Consider the following 25,747-nt stretch of genomic DNA (forward strand, 5'->3'; position numbering starts at 1 on the left):
ACAGCGTACTCCATAGATCTAAATTGCATCATGATAATCTCCTTATCCATCCTCTGCATATTCCCCTCCATTTCAACAAATTTCAAATCTGTTTCCTTCATTTTAGTTTCCAAATCCAAAGCCAGATAATCAACTTTGCTGTCCACCTTAAGAACAACTTCTGACAGACCTGTGGCTAAAGTGTGTAATTTTTTATCAAGTTGATCATGTTTTTTAATGGTATCCTGAACCATTTCTTTAACCTCCTTAATTTCTTTGCGTAAAAAAGCATTTTCTTCCCTTATAAAGTCCTTGAGATCCTGATAATTTATTGTAGCACCCGGTGAAGCTTTTTTTCCCGTTGCCATAATTAATAATTCTTACAGCCGCCTCTAGCTGTCACCATTCAATTAACTTTCGTTTTCCTTAGGTATTCAGCTGTAAATTAATACTTGCAAATGTTTCTTTCTAAGTTGCTCGAAATTAAAACTTTGACATTTAAGTAGTTCAGGTTATGTAAACTGGCTTAAAGATTGTTAATAGTTAGGGTTGTTTCAGCCATTCCGCCTTTACTGCCCCGGCTATCAGCAGATAATTAGCTTTCGTTTTCTGTAGGTTTTCAGCTATAAATCAACGCCATTTTGAATCCTTTGTTCTAAGCCCACGCCTCTCAAACTCAGCAGTAGCGTTCTTTTTAAAGAGATTTCCTTTTTTTTTTCTTCCCCCAATTAAAACTTAAAATACTTGCAAAAGTCTTGCTTCCTTCTTGGGATGTTAAGATGTTAAGATGATAAGGCTGCTCCCGGCGACTGGCTCTGCTAATTAGCAGAGGTTATCAAAAAGGCAGGAGAATACAACAACTGCGAAGGGGGGCAAACCTCGTCGGGCTCCGGACTCCGGAGGGTACACGAGGGCTCAACCCAGCAGCTGAATCTCTCCCTCATAAATTCCAAGAATTTACGAGTGTCCGAGGTGTTAAAGATTGTAAAAAAACACCTCTAACTGTCTCTTGATCTGACAGGCTCAAAAAAAAGCCTGCCATCGGCACCAGGAACAACCGGAAGTCCTAGAGCTCTGGTTTTAGAAGAGCTGTGGTTTCAGTTCATCATTTCTTTCCCGGTAATCATTTTGCTGTTATTTTATGCATTTTTGTTCACCTCTTACTTCTCTTCTAACAATATTTTGTACAGAATTTGCAAAAAAAGCAGAGACAAACCTCCCAAAACCTTGGATTAATCTATCTGTATTTGTTTGCTCCTGTTAGAAAGGTGACCGGGTTTTTACCCTGGGCACTATTTCTGGTGGCTATGCTGAATACACGGTTGCATCCGTTGACACCATTTTCCCTTTGTCTGATAAACTGGACTTCAAGCAAGGTGCTGCCATTGGAATTCCATACTTTACTGCTTTCCGAGCCCTCTTTCAAAAGTAAGGTGCTACTTCCTACAACTCTTTTTAAACTCTTAAAGTCACACTGCCCCCTCCCCTTTTCTGATTTTCCACATGTACTCCTGTTAAGTCTTCTTGAATTCAAATTGTAAGTATTTAATGACTTGGTGTGCCTTTTTCCTCTATGAGCCATAAAAAGAAATATTCACAGAGATTGCTAGAGGCATTCATTCAACATCATTTTGTCAGCAAAATAGTATAAGCATGTCTCTGATTGTTGGTTCATTGTATGACAAGAGTCTACCAGTGACGTGCAGTCAGGTGAGGCAAGTGAGGCACAGCCTCACCACTCTCATCATGAAAAAAAAAAAGTAAAAGGAAAAAGCTGAGCTAGTTGCTGCCTCACCGTGGATGACTCTGCTTAACCTCACTGGTGCTCTCCCTCCCCAAGTGTAGTGACTTCCTCCCCAGGCCCCCATTCATTTCTCTCTCACACACACACAGCTGGATAAAACTATATAAAAATCTAGCCCAGCTTCACTGATTACAAGTTTGAAAAGGCAACGTGGCTCCACCTGCAATAAAACTACACTTGGGGAGGGAGAGCACAAGCGAGCACTGAGGAGACCACAGGAGGAGGCAGGAAGCCAGGCAAAGAGCCATGCTGTAGTACACACACTTCCCCCCAGCCTCTTTCTTTTGGAAGGCTCGGCTCGGCTCCCCTCCGGCTTCTCTGCCTCTCCTCTCACCCCAGCCTGCCAGCAGGAGGTGGTGGGTGGGCTTTATTGTGTTCCAGGCATTTCCCACCCAGACAGCAGGCTGCATTTGCAATGGTGGAGGTGTTTGGGAAAGGCAGCAGGGGAATGGGGGGGGGGGGAATGGCAGAGGAGCTGCTTTCAAGCCACTGGAAAAGATATCCAATCCAACTTTTGTGTGTGTAGGGGGGTTTGTTTGAGAGTGAGTGAGAGAGGGAAGGGGTAGGAGAGATAGTCCAATCCAACTTCTGTGTGTGTGTGTGTGTGTTTGAGAGAGGGGGAGGAAGGGAGAGAGGAAGGAAGGAGGGGAAGAAGGAGAAAAAGAAAAAGAAAGAAGGAGCAAAGGAGAAAAACAAATGCTGTCGCTTTAAATTGGAACTGAGCATGCCTGGCTGTGGAATTCTGGGAGTTGAAGTCCACAAGTCTAAAAATATTTGAAACTCAGCACTGTGTCAGTGCCTCACCAGTCATAAACCTCACCGCACGTCACTGGAGTCTACACTGGCATTATGTAAATGACTAGATAAATAGGTACGCAGACACACACAGGGGCACATATTTTGTAAATCTACATATTTTATAATAGACTTCAGCATTTTCCACATGAGTGTCCTTCAAAGGGGATGGACTATATCTGTGATGGTGAACCTATGGCATGCGTGCACAGGTGGCACACGAAGCCATATTTGCTGGCATGGCAGCCTTTGGCAGTCGTCAGCTCTGGCGCGCATGCGTGTGCAGGCCAGCTGATTTTCAACCTTCCGGAGGGCCAGGGGAGGCTGTTTTCACCCTTTCCAGGCTTCAGAAAAGCCTCCGGAGAATATAGAGGTTGAAAAATAGGCCCAACCGCCCAACCGGAAGTTTGGGAACAAACTTCCGGTTGGCCCGTTGGCCTGTTTTTCACTTTCCCCAGGCTCTGGACTATATCATCTTCCATTTACAATTATTTTAGTGATGAAAAAGTTAACTTTGTGACCAGTATGTGCATTTATGACTTTTCAGGTATATAAAGCGAAGGAAAAGTGAAGTAAGATAGATCATAAGCACATTCACAATTTTACTTAGTGACTGCTTTGCTTAATAACCAAGTTGTCAGTCCCACTTGCTCTTGGCAAATGCAGAATTTTTATATTTATTGCCACAGAGGATTTTTTAAATTAAAAATATCTGGAATTGATCCCAATTTAATTATTGAGAACCCACTAAACATAATTTTCAATGGATTATATATATATATATTTATTGCTGGCTATGTAAACTTGAGGTCTGCATAATGTGAAACTGTCACATTCTTATGTTCAAAATATTTATGTTTTTTTTCAGAGGTTCTGCCAAAGCAGGAGAAACTGTGCTAATCCACGGAGCAAGTGGAGGAGTAAGTGATTCTGTTTTTATTGCTATATGCCACCCAGAATTGCACTTTTGTGAACTGGTGGCCGTTTAAAGAAAGAAAGAAATATGTAGATACATACAGTATGTATTGGGAGAAATTATTTTGTTCTTCAGGGATTCGATATTCCCTTTTCTGGGTAAGCAACACTACACAAAAGGCATAAGAAATATTAAATGAGGGCTCAATGGTTAAAGACTCTAAGCTTGTCAGACGCTAGAGAGCTGACAGGCCAGATTCGAGACCTGAACACCGTGCAATGTGTAAGCTCCAGTCCTTGCCCCAGCTCCTGCTCACCTAGCAGTTTGAAAGCAGGCAAATGTGAGTAGATACAGGTCATCCTCGAATTACAACAGTCTTCTTAGTGACCATTCAAAGTTACAATGGCACTGAAAAAATGACTTACAACGATTTTATGACCGTTGCAGCATCCCCATGGTGCTTGACAACTGACTCACATTTATGATGGTTGCAGTGTCCTGGGGTCACAGGATTCCAGGGGTGGGCTTCAAAAGTTTTAGCAAGGGGTTCTCTGCCGGGTTGCTGAGTGGCCGTGGGCATGGCCTAGTCTGCCTCCTGCACCATGGTGGGGGGCCGTTTTGCCCTTCCTGGGTTCTGGAGGCTTTCATCGAGCCTCAGAGAGGGCGAAAATGGCCTCCTCAGGCTCTGGAGGCCGGAAATGGTCCCGTTTCTGGCCTTCCCGAACTTCCAGTAGGCCCGTTTTTTTGCCCTCCCTGAGACTCCGTGCACGCCCTGCACTTAACTGTATCCAAAACGGGTCACGTGGGGACTCCTGGGAGGGGGGAGGGAGGGGGCAGGGCGAACCAGGAGTGGGATTTGGGGGTTCTCTGAACTGCACAGAATCTTAGCTAGATTCTCCTGAACCCCTGCGCATCCCCATCAGCCTATCCCTGCGTGATTCCCCCTTTGCAACCTTGTGACAAGCGAAGTCCAAGAGGAAACTAGGTTCACCTAACAACTGTGTTCCTAATTTAGCAACTGCAGTGATTCACTTAACAAATGTGTCAAGAAAAATCATACAGTGATTTTTCACTTTATGATTTTTTCCCCTAACTCACTTAACAAATTTCTCACTTAGCAACATACACTTTGGTCTCAATTGTGGTCATAGGTTAAGGACTACCTGTATATACCACTTTGGTGAGAAGGTAATAGTGTTCAGTGCACCTCAAGGGAATTGCATGCTGGCCACATGACCAGGGAAGTGTCTGTGGACAATGTTGGCTCCCTAGGCTAAGAAACGGAGATGAGCACTGCCCTCTAGAGTCGAACACAACTGGACAGGTTACTCCTAGTGCATTTCACATACAGTACACAAAACATTTATCCTGTAGTACCTCCATAATGGATTAAGGGTTGCAACCAAGAGGTCTTCTGGTAGCAACTTTCTAAGCATTAAAAAAGGTCCATGACACTTGCCAATGTCTTGCTTGAAAATGCGTCTCCCTTGATTGAAAAGTTATGGGGTTTCTGCTTTGCTTAAGAGCAATGGTTCCCAACCTGTTCTCTTCCCCACACTCCTAGGAGATGTTTGATCAATGTTAGCACTCCCTATAAAAGTTATTGTGATTTGTGACTTGTCACTAAGGACAGAAGTCGCTCTTTGTCGCAACCCCTGAAATTCCATCTTAAACCCCCTGGGGGTACAGGTACCCCAAATTGGAAACCCTTGGCTTTGAATAATTTTATAAAGGGGTAGTTTAAAGTTGATACCTTGGAAATTTGAAGAGGGAATGGTTGCACTCCAGTGGTAATTTGAGCGGATAGATTTTACATGCTACCTGAAAAAGTATAATCGTATACCCTGATGGCTGAGTTAATTATTCATTTGCCTCCTTTTGTTTCAAGGATGATGTTTGAACTATTGTTAAGGGAAAGAGTAGATTGTCTCATGCAGATGGTATCAAATAAGGGTGAGCTATGAACACACTGACCACTACAACAACTGTACTAATAGTTAAGGAGTTAATGCTGTGTTGTTGAAAGTCTCTTCATTCAGTATGATGATTGTCATGATAATATTATGCAGGGAACTTTACTACTTCTTATCACTGTCTGCTGTTTTTTCCTCCCTGTTTCTTAGGTTGGAATAGCAGCATGTCAATTAGCAAGAGCGTATGGTTTGAAGGTTTGGGGCACAGCTGGGACAGAGAATGGGATGAACCTAGTTTTAAAAAATGGCGCTTGCAGAGTATTTAATCACAGGAAGAGTGATTACTTGGCTGAGATTAAGGTGATTTGAGAATGCTCTCGGGTATCCTACCCGTAACTTTTCAAAGTAAGTTCCATTTTAGTTTTAGGGGAATCAGCTTCTAGGTAAGCCGGTTCAGACTGCAGTCCGACTCTGCTTTCTGTGTGTTGTTGAATTATGTGGGGTTTATTTTTTAATTTATTTATTCATTTATTTTATATTTCACCTTCATTATTTATGTAAATAACTCAAGTGGCGAACATACCCAATCTGCCTCCTGTTTTCTCCACAACAACCCTGGGAAGTGGGTTGGGCTGAGAGAAAGAGTGATTGGCCCCAAGTCACCCAATTCAATTATAATTACATTGAATTAAGATTATAGTTACAATTGTAAACTTAAAGGTATGCATTCATTTTATTTATCCTATGTTGAATAAATATATATTTGCTTTGGATTGTTGGTGGCAACATCTTTAGATGCTAACTTTCTCTCATTCTTTGAGTTTAGATCATTCCCTACTTTTAGTAGCAAGGGTGGAACAGTTTTTTGGATTCTTTTTAGGCAAAAGTTAACACTGCCGTAAAAATAAAGATTTGAGAAACCATCATCCTCTCAGTCTTATTGTTGGGTGGTAATAGGAATGAACCAATAGGGCAACCACCTGAGCAGTGCAAGACAGAAGATGTGAATTACAATGACCACTTATCTGTTTGAAGCTGGAGCTTAACATCTCCATTTGTTTAGTTTAGTTTAGTTTAGTGTAGTTTACTTTATTGTCACTGGTACAATGAAATTAAATGGCATCTTCAGTGTACATTATAACTATAAAAATAAAACACAAACACACATCCTTTACATTCTATACAACTGAATTGAAAACCCGGTATTGCATTAATATTGCACTATACAGTAGAATTCAATATAGTTACTGCCCTGGGATAGAAGCTGTTTTTCAACCTATTTGCTCTTGTTTTTATTATCCTGTTCCAAAAAAGGGTGCGGTGAATCTTTAAGGATGTTTTGAACTTTCTTAAGGCAGCGGGAACTATAAAGGTCTTCCAAAGAAGGGAGAGGATAACCAATGATCCTCTCTGCAATGAGGTTAACCTTTTGGAGTGCTGTCCTATCTGCCACTGTGCAATTAGCAAACCATACACAGGTGCAGTAAGTTAAAATACTCTATGGTACAGCGGTAAAACGTTTTTCATTCAGTTGTTGTTTCCTGAGAAGTCTCAGGTAGTATAACCCTCTGCTGGGACCTTTTGACCAATGCTGCAATGTGAGCGCCCCAGGTCAGGTCCTTTTTTATGATAACACCCAGAAACTTAAAACTGGCCACTTGCTCCACTCGGTCTCCATTGATAAGCAAGGGCTCGATGCCTGATCTATTCCTTCTAGTTTATAGTCCACTATAAGCTCCTTGGTCTTATTGCTATTAAGGACCAAGTTATTGTTCATTTTCTCTAGAGTTCCTTCCTACATCTGATACCCTGTTTAAAATGTGTTTAACCCTCCCTTAGTATAAGAATACATGCAATAATACTTTATATATTTTGATTTTTAAAAGTAGGTTGTAGAAAATAACAATTCCAAGAGAGGGACACTATTGGACCAAGGACTCCCCAAAAGGACCATAATAATTTAGGAGTGAACTAAATCTGCCAATCTTTCATGATTTCAATGTGCAACTGATTTATTTGTTTTGTAGAAAATCTCTGGTGCCCAAGGCATAGATGTAATAATAGAGATGCTAGCCAATGTCAACCTTGCAAATGACTTACAACTATTGTCAAAAGGAGGAAGAGTGATGGTGAGCAAGCGGTTCTACTTTTCAATTAGTGGCTTTACCATAAAGTGTTCTGTTTTATAATTTTCATTTCTCTCTGCGGTAGATTGTTGGAAGTCGTGGCCCAATTGAGATAAACCCCAGGGATACAATGGGAAATGAATCAAGCATCATAGGAATTACTTTATTTTCTGCCTCTAAGGTAAAAACTAAAATGATGTGACATGATAATAGGTTAAGCTGAGCTGTTTCTCTTTTTGGTTACACAATCTCAGATGATTGCTTCAGGGGTGGGTTGCTACCGGCATTATTGCTGGTTCAGCATGAAATTTTTTTTGCATGCGCATGCTAGCTTCACTCACACACATGCCAAATGCATGCTCTGCACATGTGTGCATTTGCAACTAAAAAGGTCTGCGTATGCGCACGTTAGAAGAGGGGGAAAATTAAATATTTGCAATGAAGATTGTTCTGAGCATGCGTAGAACCAAAAATTAAGATGGCGCCGCTGCCGATAGAACCAGTTCGGGGGCATGACGGGCCGAGTTACTACCTACTCGTCCAAACTGGTCCGAACTGGTAGGAACCCACCTCTGCATTGCTTCCCTATGGAGAATTCTGGAAGTTCCTTTAACCTCCAAGCTTCTGTTCTGTTGTGTCATTCATTTTTCCCAGTGTTTTTCAACCTTGATCACTTGAGGATATGTGAATTTCAACTCCCAGAGTTCCCCAGACAGCCTTACTGAGGAATTCTAGAAGCTGAAGTCCACATATCTTCAAATGGCCAAGGAAAGGGAACCCTGATTTAGCCACATCCATTTGGAGGAAACTTTACATTTACTTCCTGTCCAGGAGCCTGGGACTCCTAATGAAGGGAATGGCTAGATCTTGTATTTTTTAAGGCTTCAGTGGGACAAAGTAGATTAACACTGATATTTCCAGCAGTGTCAAATCATAAAGGTCAGCATATCTGACATGTCCTTTTCAAATGCTTAATTTTAAATGTTCTTTGTTTAGGAAGAGATGCACGAATGTGCAATGGCAATTCTCGCAGGGACTGAAGCTGGATGGCTGAAACCAGCAGTGGGCCCCGAATACCCACTGGAGAAAGCGGCAGAGGCTCATAAAGACATAATCCACAGCCAAGGGGCTTTGGGGAAGATGGTGCTTCTTACTTGTTAATTCATGTTGTTAAATTCTTCTGCAGTAATCATATAAATGCGAATTGCAGTCTTTATGCAATGTATTTGAAATATGCAAAACGTGATGCGGAAGTAAAATATAACACATACAACTGGTATGAATTTGCACAACAAATTTAAATGTTTGTATCAGAGTTCACCCGATTAAATGATTTACCTTTGCCCTTTGGAAAGTCTTTATGGATCCTTGTAATTTGGGCCATGCTTCTGAATCATGCTTTGCTAGTCTACCTTCGTGAAATTATTGAAAACGTATTTGGGCCAACACAGAAATCTCAGAATGCATATCTTCTGAGATTTACAGGTCACAGAACTATGTTCACTCCGAAACAAACAAGCAGCAAAGATAGAACTAATAAATTATTTGTTTTATTGTGTTACAGAATGGAATTCAGTAGTTGTATCCTCTGTTAGGGTACCATATGTCTAGCAGTAACGACAATAAAATTCCAGACCATCCAATTTCTGTTTTTTAATGCAAGCTGGAGAGGTGTAGATTGAATACTGCCCTAAAGTGCTTTACAGCCCTCTCTAAGCGGTTTGCAGAGTCAGCATATTGCCCCCCAACAATCTGGGCCTTCATTTTACTGATCTCGGAAGGATGGAAAGCTGAGTCAACCTTGAACTTGTCAGGATCAAATTCCTGGCGGTGGGCAGAGTTAGCTTGCAAAACCACATTGCAACCAATGCGCCACCACAGATATAATACAAAAGTAGTAGTTTGACACTAGGAGCCAAAACTAGTTTTAGGCTTGTGTGTTATATGTATTTCTGTACAACTATAAAGAGCTTAGAACTATACTATTCAGTATATCATAGCTATATAGCTCAAATAAGTCAACTTCAAGACATAATTTATTGAATGCCATTCCAGTATACTGAAAATTAGTAAATGATGAATAGTGCCAAGTAATGCTTTGTGTAATTCATACTTTCTTAAATTTGGCTTAGAAATACATTTTAACTTTATGATCATTGATCTGATTCCTACCAAATGCTATCTGACATATACCTCTGGATTGCTTGCTTCGCCTGAATGCATTATAGCTATGGAATTGTGTTAGCGCTGAAGGATAATCTTTCTTGGACTGGTGAAAACTTACAGGTTATTGATATGATCTATGATGTTTTCAATTCAAAGAATAACTGAAGGTGAGCAGCTAGGTGTGAAGGCCAGGTAGTAACTATTTGACACAGTGATGGAAGCTGCTGGCACTGGCTGAATAGAACCTAAATTCTGTAAATATTGAGTTTCTGGACCCAATGATTCCTGAGAAATTCCAACATTGACTCTGAATGTGGGTGTAGGGCCCCAATTTGGGGGTTATAAATCCACAGCTGCTGCTTGATGACAGCGACAGCTCTAGCTAGAAGGCTTTTGCACAACTACATCTTTTTTTTAAAAAAAGAATTTTATTGGTTTTTAAACATTTATGGGAAAAGGGAAAGGGGTGCATAGAAAATTTTGGCAGCTCCCACGCTAGTGGTAGAAATCCCTCCAGATCTCCCAATTTTTACAATATTAAAAACAACATATAAAAGATAAGCAAAAAACAGAATCTTATTCTACATTGTATCAACCATGTGTTCAATCATCTTTTCCTTTGTCACTTTCTAGTATATCAACAATTACAAATATTTCAAATACCGTATTTTTCGCCCTATAAGACGCACTTTTTTACTCCCAAAAAGAGGGTAAAAATCTGAGTGCGTCTTGTAAGCCGAATGTAGCCACCTGGGTCATCTAAAAATGGGGCAGGCAAAGCGGGCGTTGCAGAGCTCGTGATGGCTGGAAAGGAGAGAGGTTTCGCTTTCAGAGCTCCCGCTCGGCTGGGCTCCCGGGAGGGCTTAGGCGGGGGCGGGGGCAGCGGCTCCTCACATTGCTGGGGAGTGAAGTTGTTATGGCCATTGTCTCCCCTGAGCTGCCCCCCCCCCCGAATCTCTGAGGCACCTTTCGCTTGCAGGAGGAGGAGGGTGAGCTCCGAGTATACCAAAGCCTCTGAGTAACTGGGAAAGAAAGCCGCGCTTGGAACCTGCCGAAAACTGCTGCCCGAAAAGCACGCCTTTCTTTCCCAGTTACTCAGAGGCTTTGGTTTAAGGAGGCACTGCTTTAAGGCTCCTGAGAATCCTGAGAGATTGTGGGTGGGGGGAGGAAGGCAAGGGAAGAGTAACGATCTCCTTTTTACAAAAGCTTTTCTCAGAACGCTGGATTGGGAAGTTAAAAACCTAGAAAGGGATACGATTAAGCTTGATTCAAAGGCTTTGCTTCCTGAGAATCCGGAGAGATTGGGGGTGGGGGGGTGGGGGAGGAAGGCAAGGGAAGAGTAACGATCTCCTTTTTACAAAAGCTTTTCTCAGAACGCTGGATTGGGAAGTTAAAAACCTAGAAAGGGATACGATCAAGCTTGATTCAAAGGCTTTGCTTCCTGAGAATCCAGAGATTGGGGTGGGGGTGGGTGGGGGAGGAAGGCAAGGGAAGAGTAACGATCTCCTTTTTACAAAAGCTTTTCTCAGAACGCTAGATTGGGAAGTTAAAAACCTAGAAAGGGATACGATCAAGCTTGATTCAAAGGCTTTGCTTCCTGAGAATCCGGAGAGATTGGGGTGGGGGTGGGTGGGGGAGGAAGGCAAGGGAAGAGGAATGATCTCCTTTTTACAATCTCCTTTCCAGCAGCATTCACTCAAACCAGATGCATATGAGGGGGTTAGAGACCACCAGATGAAATATTGGGTTAGAGAGCACCAGATGAGATATGAGGGGGTATGAGACCACTAGATTCACTGTTTACTGACTTTACTGACTGTTAATGAGAGTAAAGATGGTTCTTAATATGTTACATGGTTGACATAAAATTGTTCTTAAACTGCTGTTAACTTTATACAGTTGATATAAAATATTTTACTACAGTATTTGGTTCAGAATCTTTTTTTTCTAGATTTTCCTCCTTTAAAATTGGGTGCGTCCTATATTCCGGAGCGTCTTATAGGGCGAAAAATACGGTACTTTTATTTTTGTGACCTGAGCCTTTTCGATATTGCTCCTTCCTCCCTGTCCCCAGGTGAAGCCACAGCCCCCCCCCCCCTCTCCTTCATATCTTGTACCTTGCTACCCTTTTCACTACTTTCTCTGTGTTCGTCCTCTAGGAGAGAGAAATGTTTTTTTAATGAAGGCTTCAGCCTCCTGCACTGTATTAATTCTGATTCTATTTCCCTCCCAAAAGATCAACATTCCCTCTGGCAATAACCATCTGAACCAAACTCCTTTATTGTATAATTTATTTGATAAGGAGGAATACTTCCTCCTTCTTTCTCTTATCTTTTTCGGAATCTGCTTAAGAATGGTGATTTCTTCATCTTTCTATTTTAGTGGTCCCTCCCTTTGGGCAGCACAACTACATCTTGTGTGCCATTTGTGACTATCCTGGATTGGGAGGCCCTGCACACATCACACATGTTATAGCCACCTTCTGTTTGAATAACACAAAATTCTTCATAGAGCTGCCCTTGAAGTCCAGCAGTTGCACAATGTAGCAGTAAAAGGTACATCCCTATGTACTTGGGTGACCCCATTGCATTGGGAACTACATTGATCTCCAATTAACTTCTGAGTATGATTCAAGGAACCGGCTGTCCCTTTAAAGCTCTGTAGCTCTGGACATACTAATCTAAGGACCTTTCTTCTATATTGGATCTGTTTGTGTAACAAGATCAGGTAAAGTCAACTCTCTCCAAATCCCATCCCTGATGGGGTCTCAAATCCATGCATTTTGACTAACTGATCTCATTCTTTGGAAGTCCCACCTGATAGATAGCCAGTTTTGTTCCTCTTGGACTCCAAAGCTTGTGGAAGACTTACCTGGTCCATCTTACAGAGGGGGAGGAGGGGGAGGGTATGGTATACTATACTATAACCTAAGGTAGAGTTTGCAGGTGTGTGGCATTTCTATGTTTCTTAGCTTGTCATTTTTTAAAACGTGTACTTGGGTTATTTTATTTTATCCTGATGTTATTACCCATCCAGAGGCTCCATAAATGAGCAGTCTACAAGTAAGTAAGAAGTAGGTAAATAATTGTAAACAATAAAGAGAACAAAATAGATGTTCTGTTTTTCAGTAGATGGATAGTAGAAATTAAAAGCAGGGAGGCAATTTAAGAAATCTATTGAAAACATTGTAATTGATTTGGGTGGAGCATGGGAAAATGAAATTCCTGTTCCCATTTTCTTTTCTTTTATAAAGAGCCTGTGGCTCTCTAGTAAATACTCGCATTCCAAATGGAATTGATTCCATTCTAACATAAAAAAGATTTGCTGTTCATTTACTTACAAAAATTATCCCAATATTGAAAAGTCCATCAAAGCCCTTCACAGGTGCTGGGGTAGAGTATTTTGATGATGATCTAAAGATGTCTTTCTTTTATATTAACTTTATAAGAATTTTGAAAACAGAAAAAAACCTAACAAGACTAGTATTTAGAGTGAAAAAAAGAAAAAAGCAAAGGAAAAAGTGCAGAAGAAATCAAAGGAAAAAAAGATTGAAAAGGTGACTTGATTTTTTTTACAGCAGTTATAAGTATAAATATAAATCAACCTCTTACTATATGTTTACAGGATTGTTTAAGTTTTTCCTGTAATCTATTGTTTTTATTCTAATCATCAAAACTATTATAACTTCATTTTTATCAGGTCCCTGAAAACAATAAGGAATTTCCAATCGTCATTAAACATAGACAATGTCCTGACTCTGATTAAATCAGTCAATTTGGCCATTTCAGCAAGTTCCATTAACTTCACTATCCATTCCTCCATTGTAGGCAAAGATCCAAAATAGTCCCCATGGTCTGGCGATCCCAGAGCATATGCTAAACCTTGGGAAAGATTTGTTGTTCAGTCACTAAGTTGTGTCCATCTTTTTCTGATCCCATGGACCACAACATGCCAGGCCTCCCAGTGCTTACTGTCTTCCAGAGTTTGCCCAAATTCTGGTTGTGTTGATGACAAAATCTAGCCATCTCATACTCTGCCATACCTTCATCCTTTCCAGCATCGGGACTGTGTCCTTTCATTAGATGGCCGAAGAACTTCAACTTCAGATTTAGGCTTGGACAATAAGAATCACAAGAGTTTCCAACAATCTCTTGTTGGAAAAGATTGAAGAGGAGGTCAAGATTGGCCCTTTGTTATAATTTGGATGTAAATATTCATATTATGTGTTTATAAGGTACTTGAACTTAAAAGCAAATATGATATAAGGCGGGGATAGGAAATCTTCAGAATTTTGGACTACAGTTTCCATAAACTTCACTCATTGGATTACTGAAATTCTAATCCAAAGCATTTGGAGAGAGAATTTTAAATGTGTATAATTTTTCAAACCATATTGGAGATCTTCTGCCTATTTTCTGTTGTCGAGGCCTCTCCCTGGTGTTGAAGTAATTATGAGAGCTTATTGACTTCCCACCAGAAGGTGTCATACGAGTATTATTTTAAACACATTTCTTTTCTATCACTTTTGATTCTGAAGGAGGAAAATAATTGTAACATCATTTAATGGAATATAATTTTACACTCTGTACTTGAGATGCATGTGGGATTCTCATGGAAGATGGAAATTACTGGAGACCTTCCTTTTTAATAGGTTATGTTTTGTTTGCGAGATCTATGACAAACTTCCTTCACCAAGAATGAATAAGCCAGTCTGAAATTCAGTGAGCTGATACGAACTTTATGAAGGCAATAAACTGAAGCCAATGCTATAAATGTATTTGGAGGACATACAAGCTATTGGATTAATATAGTGTAGTAAAAGTGTCGAGGTCTGGAGGACCAATTTATGCTGGCATAAAAAAAAGCTTCATACTTTTCCATAAAGATAAATATCATGTTTTGTTCGACAATCTGTGGTTTCTACAGCTAATTCCTTTCTTCATCACATGAGCAAAATCTATAGAACTTGGGGGAAAAAGACTTTTATTAAAAAAATAATTTGCTCTGATCAGATATTGGGAAATGTTATTTTTAGGGATGCCATTTCTTTGTTTTTAACCCTATTGCCAAGGACACAAAATACAATTTCTATCTGTATTCTTGGTCCTCCAATATTCTTTCTTTGGCATTCAGTGATTGATGAGCTAACATTCATAAGAGTCCAACCAGCATAATCGTGTTGTCGAGAAACAACATGCTTGTAACAATGGCTGCTAGACCAGTTTCCCATTACTGCTCTATAGACACGTTGACCTTATAAATATATGTGATTTTCAGTGCCATTTCTAGAACTGGTAAGATCCAGCTATATTACAAGAAGCCTGTCAGGGTTCCAAGTAACATACCTATATCCCTTGAATTATGATCAGTCATTTTAGTAACCATTCAAAGCGATGACCGACCTGAAAAGGGGGACTTATGACATGGATAGGAAGTTCTGATGGTTGCGCTCCCTCTGCAATTATGAGACTGAATTTTGTCCACTTCACAACATGGCCTCCCTTACAACTGTTTGCAGCATCCTGTGGTCATGCAACTGCATTTTACAATGCTTTTGCTGAACACCAGCACTTACCATATTTTTCGGAGTGTAAGATGCACCTTTCCCCCCCAAAAAAGAGGGTGAAAATATGGGTGCATCTTATACACTGAATACAGCATTTTTGGCCTACTGAAACCCCGCCCCCTTTGCAAAAATTGATGTGCAGAGGGTTTGGGAGGCTTGCAAAGTGCTCCTGGGGGCTGGGAGGGCAAAAATAAGCAAAATTGGATCATTTTTGCTCATTTTTGCCTCCTTCCCAGCCCCCAGGAGCACACTACCAGCCTCCCAAAGCTCTGCATGCTTTTTGTTTTGCAAAAAATGAGGCATACAGTGGATTTGGGAGGCCTGCAAAGTGCAACATTTTTTTTAAAAAAATGACCTCTTCAAAATCATGATCCGTTTTACACTCTGGTGCGTCTTATAATCCGAAAACTACGGTACTTCCATTTTTTAGACAGTGAACCACAACCGTCATAAAGTAGGATGTAAAATTGGGTGGGTTGTGTGACTGACTCATACTACAACTGTCATGACATCCAATGGTAATGGACAAACTCTATTATGGTTGTATGTCAAGGATTAACTTGTTGAAGGCATCTATTGGAGACCAGCCATCCCAGATGGGAATAGGGCTCAAACGAGGAATCAGCCTAGACTCATTATGTAAACACAAGAGGTTATCAGATCAGTATGAAGTAGTTTCTCTGAATGTGGCCAAATTTTGATATGCTGTATGTAAAATTAGGCAACTTTTAAGTGCCTACTCTTAATCCACCACCAATCGCAATATATTATTCTGTTTGTTTTATTTTTTACTATTATTGTTTTAATGCTTTTATTTGCTAGTCTTTGACCATATTAAAGATTGATTGATCGACACAAGAGGTCTAGGTCTGACATGCCACCCCCAAACACCTTAGCGGCTTTCCCAAATGAAAGCTGCCAGACTGAGGAGATTCCTGTATTATAGGCAAAGAACAATAAAGTAGATAGCTTGAATTATACATGTATGGGTCTGATCGTTTGTTCCTTACAAACTCTAGAAATTTGATTTTTTTTTAAATGCCCAGGTTATTAATAATCACATATTCTCTTTCACTTATTCTCTTTCCTGATGATGTGGCATTTGATAAAATTTATATTATACTTTTCCCCTACCATTTGGGACAGCATCCCTGGCCTCTTATTTAGATATTAAAATATAATTTTTTAATATGTGTTAATCCCATTAAGGACGTCTCAACATGGAAAAGGGAAACAGGGCTATTGTGTGAATTCCATCTCTAAGGCTGCACAAGGAGTCCTTGGCTTATGACCATAACTGAGTCCAAAATTTCTGTTGCTAGGTGAAACAGTTGTTAAGTGAGTTTTGCCCCATTTTACAACCTTTCTTTTATATATATATATATATACACATACACACACACACACACACACATACATATACATATACATACATACATACATACATACATACATACATACATATTATTTTTGAATAGACACAGACAAACAAAACACAAAAAACACCACAAAACCATCTTGCATTACAAATTGTAGAAAGTGTGTCAATTGGTTACAGAAAACCTTCATGCATCTCTTCCACAGTCATCACCTACAATTCATATCAAATTATATATTTAAATCAAATATATTTATATATATTACTATCATCATACCTCAACTTTCATTTGACTATAATTATTTTACGTCCTTTTATATAAAATATTCCAAAATTTAAAGCGAAACCACATAGCTGTTTCCAATATCATCCAGTAACATTACATCTTTATGACATGTTCTAAATAAAAATTGATTATATTTAATAACAAAGTTTCTAGGCCTCCTTTCTTAATCACTGTTTACAATTTATATCCAATTTCCTTTTATCAAACCAGTACATATATATACATTATTATCATTATCAATCATTTATTTGACTATATCCATTATCATTTCTTTTTTTTACCTAATGCTCTAAGTTTAACTAAATTTGACTTAATTTTTTAACAGAATTTCTAAACTTCCTTTCATAGTCACCATTTGCAATTTATATCAAAATTCCTCTTATCAAACCAATACATATGTATACATTGTTATCATTATCAGTTATTTATCTAACTATATCCATTATCACTTCATTTTTTTTACATAATGCTCTAAATTTAACTAAGTTTGACTAATTTTTTTATTATAAGCTTTCATATATCCATCTGTATCTTTCCAATAATAGTGCAGTCTTACGTCTTTTGCCATTTGTGGAATTAGCCTTGTGGTTGTTTCCTTAATAAGATTTGTGTGGACTTCTCCTCGTAACTTGTTGCTTCTTGTATATCTTATATAATCTCAAAACTCTCCATTTGCTTCTTTAATCAGCTTATCTTTGGTTATCAATAGTGCTTCTGACCAAATTTCTCTCCTTAGATCCATCAATTCTCTTTTTTCTTGTTCTATACCTTGAAATCTGGGGTAGAGCTCCTGCCCATCTATCTCCCCTTTCCAGATTCCACTCTTTCCATTTCCAACTACGCTCAGTTCACTGTTGGTATTAACAATTATCTTGTCTTTTTGCTCATTTTTCCCTTCAGTTTTTAGGACTCTAACCTCCACTTTTTCCATTTGATGAACATCTTCAATTTTTCCATCAAATTTTGCTGTTATACACTATGTTTTCCAATCTCTTATCAATTTTCTCTGTTACTTCTAATAATTTTTGAATTTCAAACATAATATTTTGCAATGTTATGGTTTCTTTTTGATGTTGTGCCATTCTTACAACTGATAAACACTGCCACTCTAGTTTTCAAAACTTTTTATTAGGTTTGACGCAAGTTCATTTATAATCTTTCAAAACAAGGCTTTGTTTTCACTTCTCTCCAGCGCCAATGAATCTCCCAAAGAGCACCTGTATAAACAACCTATGCTCTTCTCCTTATCACTCTCTGTAAACAAGCTGAAGAACCTTGAAGTGCAAAGTCAAAATGATGAAAGAGAAAAAAGAAAGGGCAATGTTTCCAAGACTCAAATCTCCAGCCTCCAAGTGGTAGTGTTACTTCCTTTCCCTCTGAAATTGCAACCCTCTTTTTATTCCTTTTATATCTTCTTTATATTCCAAGCTTAAAAGAGACATTCTTAAATGGAACAAAATAGAAAAAAAAACACCCCATCCTAACCAGTATTATAAAAATAAAGAAAAAGATTTTAATAGGTAAAAAAGAAAGTAGTAGAAGAAAAACTAATCTGTTCACTTTAATAAAAATGCAAAAATTCCATCCATAAAAGAAAATTTTAAAAAAAGTTAACACACTGTCCAATTTAGCTTAATTTTGCCGCTTATTTTCTTCTGTTTTCAAATTTAATTTAGATTTAATTTTTTTTGAGGCAGTCTCTTTTATAACAATAAAATTTCCTCACCAGATGGACACACTTTTTCTTTCCGTTTTCCTCCCGTTCTGGAGCTGTCCCAACTTCAGCAGCTTTTGGTTGGGCTTCTGTCGCCGGCAAGAAAAGATTCTCTTGGATCAATCAGGGACTTTGCGATGTCCCTGAGATCAGCAAGACATACTCTTCCCTGTCACCATCTCTACGGGATGATTTAGGTCCAAAAGGACAGTCCAGCGGCAAAAGTATCGACTGCGATCTCGGAGCTTCGAGATCGCACGTCGTGTTGTCGCAACGTCAGCTCCTGTTGTTGCAGAAAATGACAAGCTTAGACTTCTCAGGATACAGGAGGAGTTTATTTGGCAGCCAGGTTCAGAAAATTAGCACATGGCTAATTTGCAATTTCTGAACGACCTTCATTATCGAAGAATGCATTCTTATACATTCTCAAAGACAGCGTAACACAGAAACACTTAACTCATTTCTTATTGGTTACCTTGAGGAAAAAAGCCTTATAAGGAGATGGGGGGGGTCTTACTTCTCCTTTTGTTACAGGTATGGACTACGTGCCATTAACGAACTTTAATTGAACCTTGTGGTTTTGGACTTTTGACATAGGGACATTTGCTGGAACATGTTGTGGTTGAAGGCTGATGACATTTCCCTGTCCCTTTAAGCAAGCTTCTTACTGTCCCTTTTATGCCACGTCTTCATTCTTATATTTTAATCCACATTTTATTCTACTTTACTGTCTCCCCATTTTACAACCTTTCTTGCAACAGTTGTTAAGAGAATCCCTGCAGTTGTTAAATCAGTAACATGGTTGTTAAATGAATCTGGCTTCATTGACTTTGCTTGTCAGAAGGTCACAAAAGGTGATCACATGACCCTGGGACACTGCAACCCTCATAAATATATGACAGTTGCTAATTATCTGATTTTTGATCATGTGACCATGGGAAGGATGCAATGGTCCTAAAAAATGGTCATGACTCACCTTTTTCAGTGCCATTGTAAATTTGTATGGTCACTAAGTGAATTGTACACCACCTGTACATCTCCCCATTCCAATTGTATAATTGTGAGTTAGAGAAGCTTTCAAATATACCGTATTTTTCGCCTTATAAGACGCACTTTTTTACTCCAAAAAAGAGGGTAAAAATCTGAGTGCGTCTTGTAAGCCGAATGTAGCCACTGGGTCATCTGAAAATTGGGCAGGCAAAGAGGGGGCTGCAGAGATCGTGATGGCTGGAAAGGAGAGAGGTTTCGCTTTCAGAGCTCCCGCTCGGCTGGGCTCTCGAGAGGGCTTAGGTGGTGGTGGCGGTGGCAGCGGCTCCTCAAATTGCTGGGGCGCTGCTTTAAGCTGCCCTCCTCCTGCAAATGAAAGGTGCCTCAAGGCTTTGGCTCCTGAGATCGGTGCGCTGCCATCCAAAATGCTGGTACGACGATCACTGCAGCGCCCGCTTTACCTGCCACTTCTCGGGCAGTTCCAGGCAGCAGAGATCGTAGTAATAGCATTTTGGATGGCAGCACACCATCTCAGGAGCCAAAGCCTTTGGGACTTCCGGCGGATGCCACCAGGGCAGTGGACGCTAGCTTTAGAGTGTCCGATCTACAGCTGATTGTTTCGCCGATTTCCAGGGGCGAAAATCCTCTGCTTCGAGCAAAGAGGCGGAGGAGAGCTTTTTCGGGCTGGGTTGAGCCCGTTTGGACCCTCCAGGAAGGAGGTAGAAGCGGTGCTCCCCAGGTAGCCCAAGAGGAAGCTCCAACAGCTGGATCCCCCTGCTTTGCAGGGCAAGCTCTGGAAGGCACGTCTCCGTTTACATTGTTGATTGGTGCTGAATTGTAACGGACAGACTGAGACTGAAGCGGTGGCTGCAAGTATCTTGGGGTTTTTTTCTCTGCTTTCTCTTATTATTCTACAGCTTTATAACAAAGACTTCCACTTTGGGGGGAAAAAAAAACAACGGAGAACTTTTTCCTTCTAAAATGGCTACTTTTCTTTTTTTGCTTGTTCTCCTTAATTGACTCTTATTGAAACTTTATACAACAGTGCCATCTGGTGGTTGGAATTGAAAAGAAAAGAGGATTTTCTTGACTTGCTTGGCGCCTTGGCAAGTTATGGCTGTACAGAGAGGCACCAAGCCTAAGGGCACCTCCTCTCCTTTACAACAATCTCAGTTGTCCTTGTTGGCACAACCTCAATTTCAATCCCAAAATCCACCACTTGCAGCAATTACCAATAAAGAAATATTGGATACTTTGAACATTAAGTTTGGTAATATGGAGAAAAATATGTTGGACTTGAAACAACAAATGAGAAGCCAACAGGACCAAATGGATCAAATGAACCAAACTATGGATGAGATGAGGGATCAGGCAGCTCGGGATAATCAAGATATTAGAAATGATGTTGTTTCTGCCCTTTCTGGACTGGTTCTAAATTTGGAATTCCTGGATGATGTGGTTAAAGAGACTCAGAAGGATGTTGGAAAATTGGAATACCGGGCAGACAAGTTGGAAGAGAGGGCGGATAGAATTGAGCTTGAGTAGTTGCTATTCCAGTACAAGCAGTTAGAGGCTGTTTTGCGGGTAATGGGTTTGCCAGAGGATAAAGACAGCGGGAAAGGAGAAGATTTGAGGGTGACTTGCGCGGAGGCTTTTGCCCCCCTTCTACAAGTGGATCCAAAAGAGATTCTCCAACAGATTGAGAAAGCTTACAGAGTTAACTCCTGGTATGCAAGACAGCGAAATTTGCCAAGAGATGTGGTGGTTCATCTGGAAAGGAGATACCTGCGTAATGAGATTGTACAGGCTGCATATCATCAGAGATGTACTGTGTGAGATCAGGAGGTGAAAGTTTTGAAAGAAATACCATTGAAAATGCTTAGGCTGCGCAAAGAGTTTAAATTTTTGACGGATGAACTGAAGAAACGTAACCTGCAATTTAGATGGGAATTGCCAATTGGTGTTACTTTGATTTACTCTGGGAAAAGATATCGATTGGATTCTACTCAGAAGGCTAGAGACTTTTATTCCAAGGTTCTGAATGCTGGGGAGCTAGGATTGGAATCGGAAAAGATCCAGCCTGTTCAGCAGGAGCTAATAGAGATAGCAGCCTCGGCACTTGCGTCAGTTGATAAACAGCTTGTGGAGAGACTGGAAGAAGCAGTAGGCTTGGGATTGGAATTTAAAGAACAGAGAATTACCAGAGCAACGGCAAAGAAAATGGAGAAGACTATACAGCAAACTTCGAGTATCTCTGTTGATGTGCCTACACAATCAGAAGCCGTGGGAGGAGTAAGGCCTAAGAGATTTCCTACTGATAGAAGGGCTATGCTTCAGAAGCTTCAAACTAAGCTTGACGATGGCCAGGCTGCTGACCTGGAATGTTAATGGACTTAATTCCCCACAAAAAAGAAAGGTTTTCTATTATTTGAAACAGCATAAAAATGATGTAATTTGCCTTCAGGAGATGCGCCTCAGCTCCTGAAAAAAAAGAATGGTTTGGTGCTGTAAAGTTAAGGCTTTATGGATTAAAATATGGTGGATAACGCAGAAGAAGATTCTTAAAAGAAAAATTAAATTTGCTCTCCAATTTTTTTTCTATTGGGCATAGTACCTGACTGCACTGTTGTTGAAACTAAATTAATATTGTATATGATTACAGCAGCTAGACTGCTGATAGCATAATATTGGAAGAAAGCAGAATTATGCTCTATAGAAGAATGGATACTTAAGGTAGCAAATCTTGCCGAAATGGACAAAATTTCTGTATACCTAAAAGATCACTCTTACGATAAGTATACTATAGATTGGTATCCCTGGATTGATTTTGTAAAATTAAGGTACGGTTCAAAGGAAGTGTCTATGGGATTTGGTTGAGAAATGCTTTATAAATATGTAGTAATGGTTTTGGAAAGGAGGTTATGATGGTTTTTCTCCTTTTTTGTCTTTTTTGTATTATCTTGTTCTTATTCTGATATATGCATATTATTATTGGGATATTTGTTTTTCAGATTTGCTGGTAACTATGCTTCTGACTCTATCTGGGAAGTCAGGGGTTGGGTTAGGGAGGGTTAGGGTGGGGAAATGGGGGGGTGGGTGGGGGGAGGGGGGAGGGGAGGGAGAAAATGTTACTCCTAATAAGATAACCTGTATATGTCTGTTACATAAATAAATAAATGTTAAAAAAAAAAAAGGAGCCAAAGCCTTTGAATCAAGTTTGATTGTGTCCCATCTAGCGTTCTCCACCCCCACCCCCAAATCTCTCCGGATCCGGAGAGGTTTGGGGGTGGGGGTGGAGAACGCTAGATGGGACACAATCAAATCGAAGCCTTTGAATGAAGTTTGATTGTGTCCCATCTAGCGTTCTCCACCCCCACCCCCAAATCTCTCCGGATCTGGAGAAATTTGGGGGTGGGGGTGGAGAACGCTAGATGGGACACAATCAAATCGAAGCCTTTGAATGAAGTTTGATTGTGTCCCATCTAGCGTTCTCCACCCCCACCCCCAAATCTCTCCGGATCCGGAGAGATTTGGGGGTGGGGGTGGAGAACGCTAGATGGGACACAATCAAACTTCATTCAAAGGCTTTCGCTCCTGAGATCGAAGGAGGGAGGGAGAAAGGAAGGATAGGAGGATAGGGAAAGAGGAAAGAAGGCAGGCAGGCAGAAGGGAGGGAGGTGTAAGGAAGGAAGGAAGCATAGATAAGCAGGAGGGAAAGAAGGCAGGCAGGCAGGAGGAAAGAGGAAGGAGGGAACTGGAAGGGAGGCAGGAAGGAAGGGAAGGAGGAAGGGAGGGTGGAAGGAAGGATAGACAAGTAAGAGGGAAAGAGGAAAGAAAGCATCTGAATGTACTAAACAAGAGTCTTCAGGGAAAAGATGGATACATTGTGAAAACTCAGCTGTCAGTTGATCTTAATGTTATGAAATGAAAAGTATGCCATTTGCAATTAACTTGGCATAAAATAATTCATTTGCATTTAATTGTTATTGTTCAAAGAATGTTCGGAAAAATGTTCGGCCCTCCAGCATGTTCACTTCATCCAATCTGGCCCTCTTTGAAAAAAGTTTGGACACCCCTGTGTTACATGGTTGACATAAAATTGTTCTTAAACTGCTGTTAACTTTATACAGTTGATATAAAATATTTTACTATAGTATTTGGTTCAGAATCTTTTTTTCCCCTAGATTTTCCTCCTTTAAAATTGGGTGCGTCTTATATTCCGGAGCGTCTTATAGGGTGAAAAATACGGTAGATTTTAGTGTCCAACAGGCTTCTCTAGCAATTGAAACTAAGTCTCTATGGCAGCTTTTGTCAATAAGATACCAACAAGCAGGCATTTCAGTGTTTGTGGATCAGACTGGAAATGCAGCTTGCTTAGTTACATAAAGGGCTTGCATATGATGAACTAGGAGCAGAGCTGAAATCTTGCTCCATTTCAAGTGTATCAGAGACTTTTGGGGTCTCTTTGTTTATCAAATTTATATAGCCGCACATCTCACCAATGTGACAAATTGCAGTGTGTCCATTTTATGAACTATATTCTTGACTACGTACTCCTTTGACCTGGGTCTTCAAGTAGGCATGTATTATGGCCTACCCAGTTCATCCCTGTCAAGATTTTACAACGGGCATGACAGTAAACGTCCACTCTATATCCCATGTTAGGTAACAGCTAGAATTGCCAGACTTAATCTTGCCAGAGATCTTTTTAAATTGCCGTTAAAAAAAAAAACTGTAAGAGAAGATCTGCTTTTTGCTAAGCAGAGGAACCAAAGCCTATAGTATACAAAGCAGTCCTTTCTTGATGACCACAATTGTGACTGGCAACGTAGCTGCTAAGCATTGTAGTTGCTAAATGGAAAAATCAGACAACTGTGATAGGTTTATGACAGGGGTGACAAACTCAATTTCGCTGAGGGTCGCATCAGGGTTGTGTTTGACCTCGAGAGGCCAGGGTGGGTGTGGCCAGCTCCATGTCACTCGGGTGATCAAATGCCACTTTTGCTAGTAGTTTGTTTTGCTGACACTCTCCTGTGTGAGGCCCTCCCAGGCTTCATTTTCGCTGGTAAGAGTGTTGCAGTCGGGCATCACAGTCGAAAATGGAACTTGGGATGGTCGTGTGGACCTCCTGAGCTCTGTTTTCACTGGCAGAGGCGCCACCGGCCGGTCCTTCACTGTTTCCAGGGGGGCTCCACGGGTCAGATCTAAGCACCCCATGGGCCGGATTTGGCCCACGGGCCTTGTGTTTGACACTCCTGGTTTATGACCTTACTTCCCCTTCAATCATTAATTGGAGTGACACGGTCACTGGGTAGCAATTGGGATTGCGACTTACAATTTTACTTCCACCTTCTCCATTAACTCTGCTGACACAAGCTGGTTGAAAAATCACACAAATGGCAGTCATGACCAATGGATGATGCAGTGGCCGTAAATGTGAAGACTGGTCGCAAAGTAAAATTAAATAAACAAAATACAAGTAGTTCTCAACTGACAACAGTTCATTTAATGACCAATGTTATAATAGCACTGAAAAAAAGTGTCTTATGACCATTTTTGACCTTCCTTGCCACAGTTGTTAAGTGAATCACTGAAATTGTTAAGTTAGTAACACGGTTATTCGGTGAATCTGGCTTCCCCATTGAGTCTACTTGTCAGAAGTTCACAAAAGGTGATCACATGACCCTGGAACACTGCACTCGTCATACATGCTAGTTACCAAGTGTCCTAATTTTGATCACATAACCAAAGGGATGCTGTTTTTCCATTTTTCCACACTTACAGCATCCCTTTGGTTATGTGATCAAAATTAGGACACTTGGTAACTAGCATGTATGACGAGTGCAGTGTTCCAGGGTCATGTGATCACCTTTTGTGAACTTCTGACAAGTAGACTCAATGGGGAAGCCAGATTCACCGAATAACCGTGTTACTAACTTAACAATTGCAGTGATTCACTTAACAACTGTGGCAAGGAAGGTCAGAAAATGTGGCAATTTGGGGTTCAATTGTGATCATATGTCTAGGATTAATTGTTGTGGGAAGGAAACACCATTGTTTGAACAATCACTTCATGAGGCAGTCAGTAAACAAGGATTCCCTGTATATATATGTGTG

The 25,747-nt window shown here is 40.3% G+C and overlaps 1 protein-coding gene across 2 annotated transcripts in view; it reads left to right on the forward strand.

Annotated features, from left to right (window-relative positions):
* The window catches only part of CRYZ (crystallin zeta), a 20,007-nt gene extending 11,117 nt beyond the window's left edge, over nucleotides 1-8,890 (forward strand). For both annotated transcript variants that reach the window (XM_081946582.1, XM_081946583.1), the window contains exons 4-9: nucleotides 1,244-1,407; nucleotides 3,447-3,498; nucleotides 5,618-5,767; nucleotides 7,435-7,536; nucleotides 7,619-7,714; nucleotides 8,530-8,890. In XM_081946582.1, the coding sequence (XP_081802708.1) occupies nucleotides 1,244-1,407; nucleotides 3,447-3,498; nucleotides 5,618-5,767; nucleotides 7,435-7,536; nucleotides 7,619-7,714; nucleotides 8,530-8,694 (729 nt within the window). In that variant the 3' untranslated portion in view covers nucleotides 8,695-8,890. The remainder of the gene's footprint in view (nucleotides 1-1,243; nucleotides 1,408-3,446; nucleotides 3,499-5,617; nucleotides 5,768-7,434; nucleotides 7,537-7,618; nucleotides 7,715-8,529) is intronic.
* Nucleotides 8,891-25,747: the final 16,857 nt, after the last annotated feature.

This window comes from Natrix helvetica, assembly GCF_964273705.1.
Source record: "Natrix helvetica genome assembly, chromosome: 3".
Lineage (NCBI taxonomy): Eukaryota > Metazoa > Chordata > Lepidosauria > Squamata > Natricidae > Natrix > Natrix helvetica.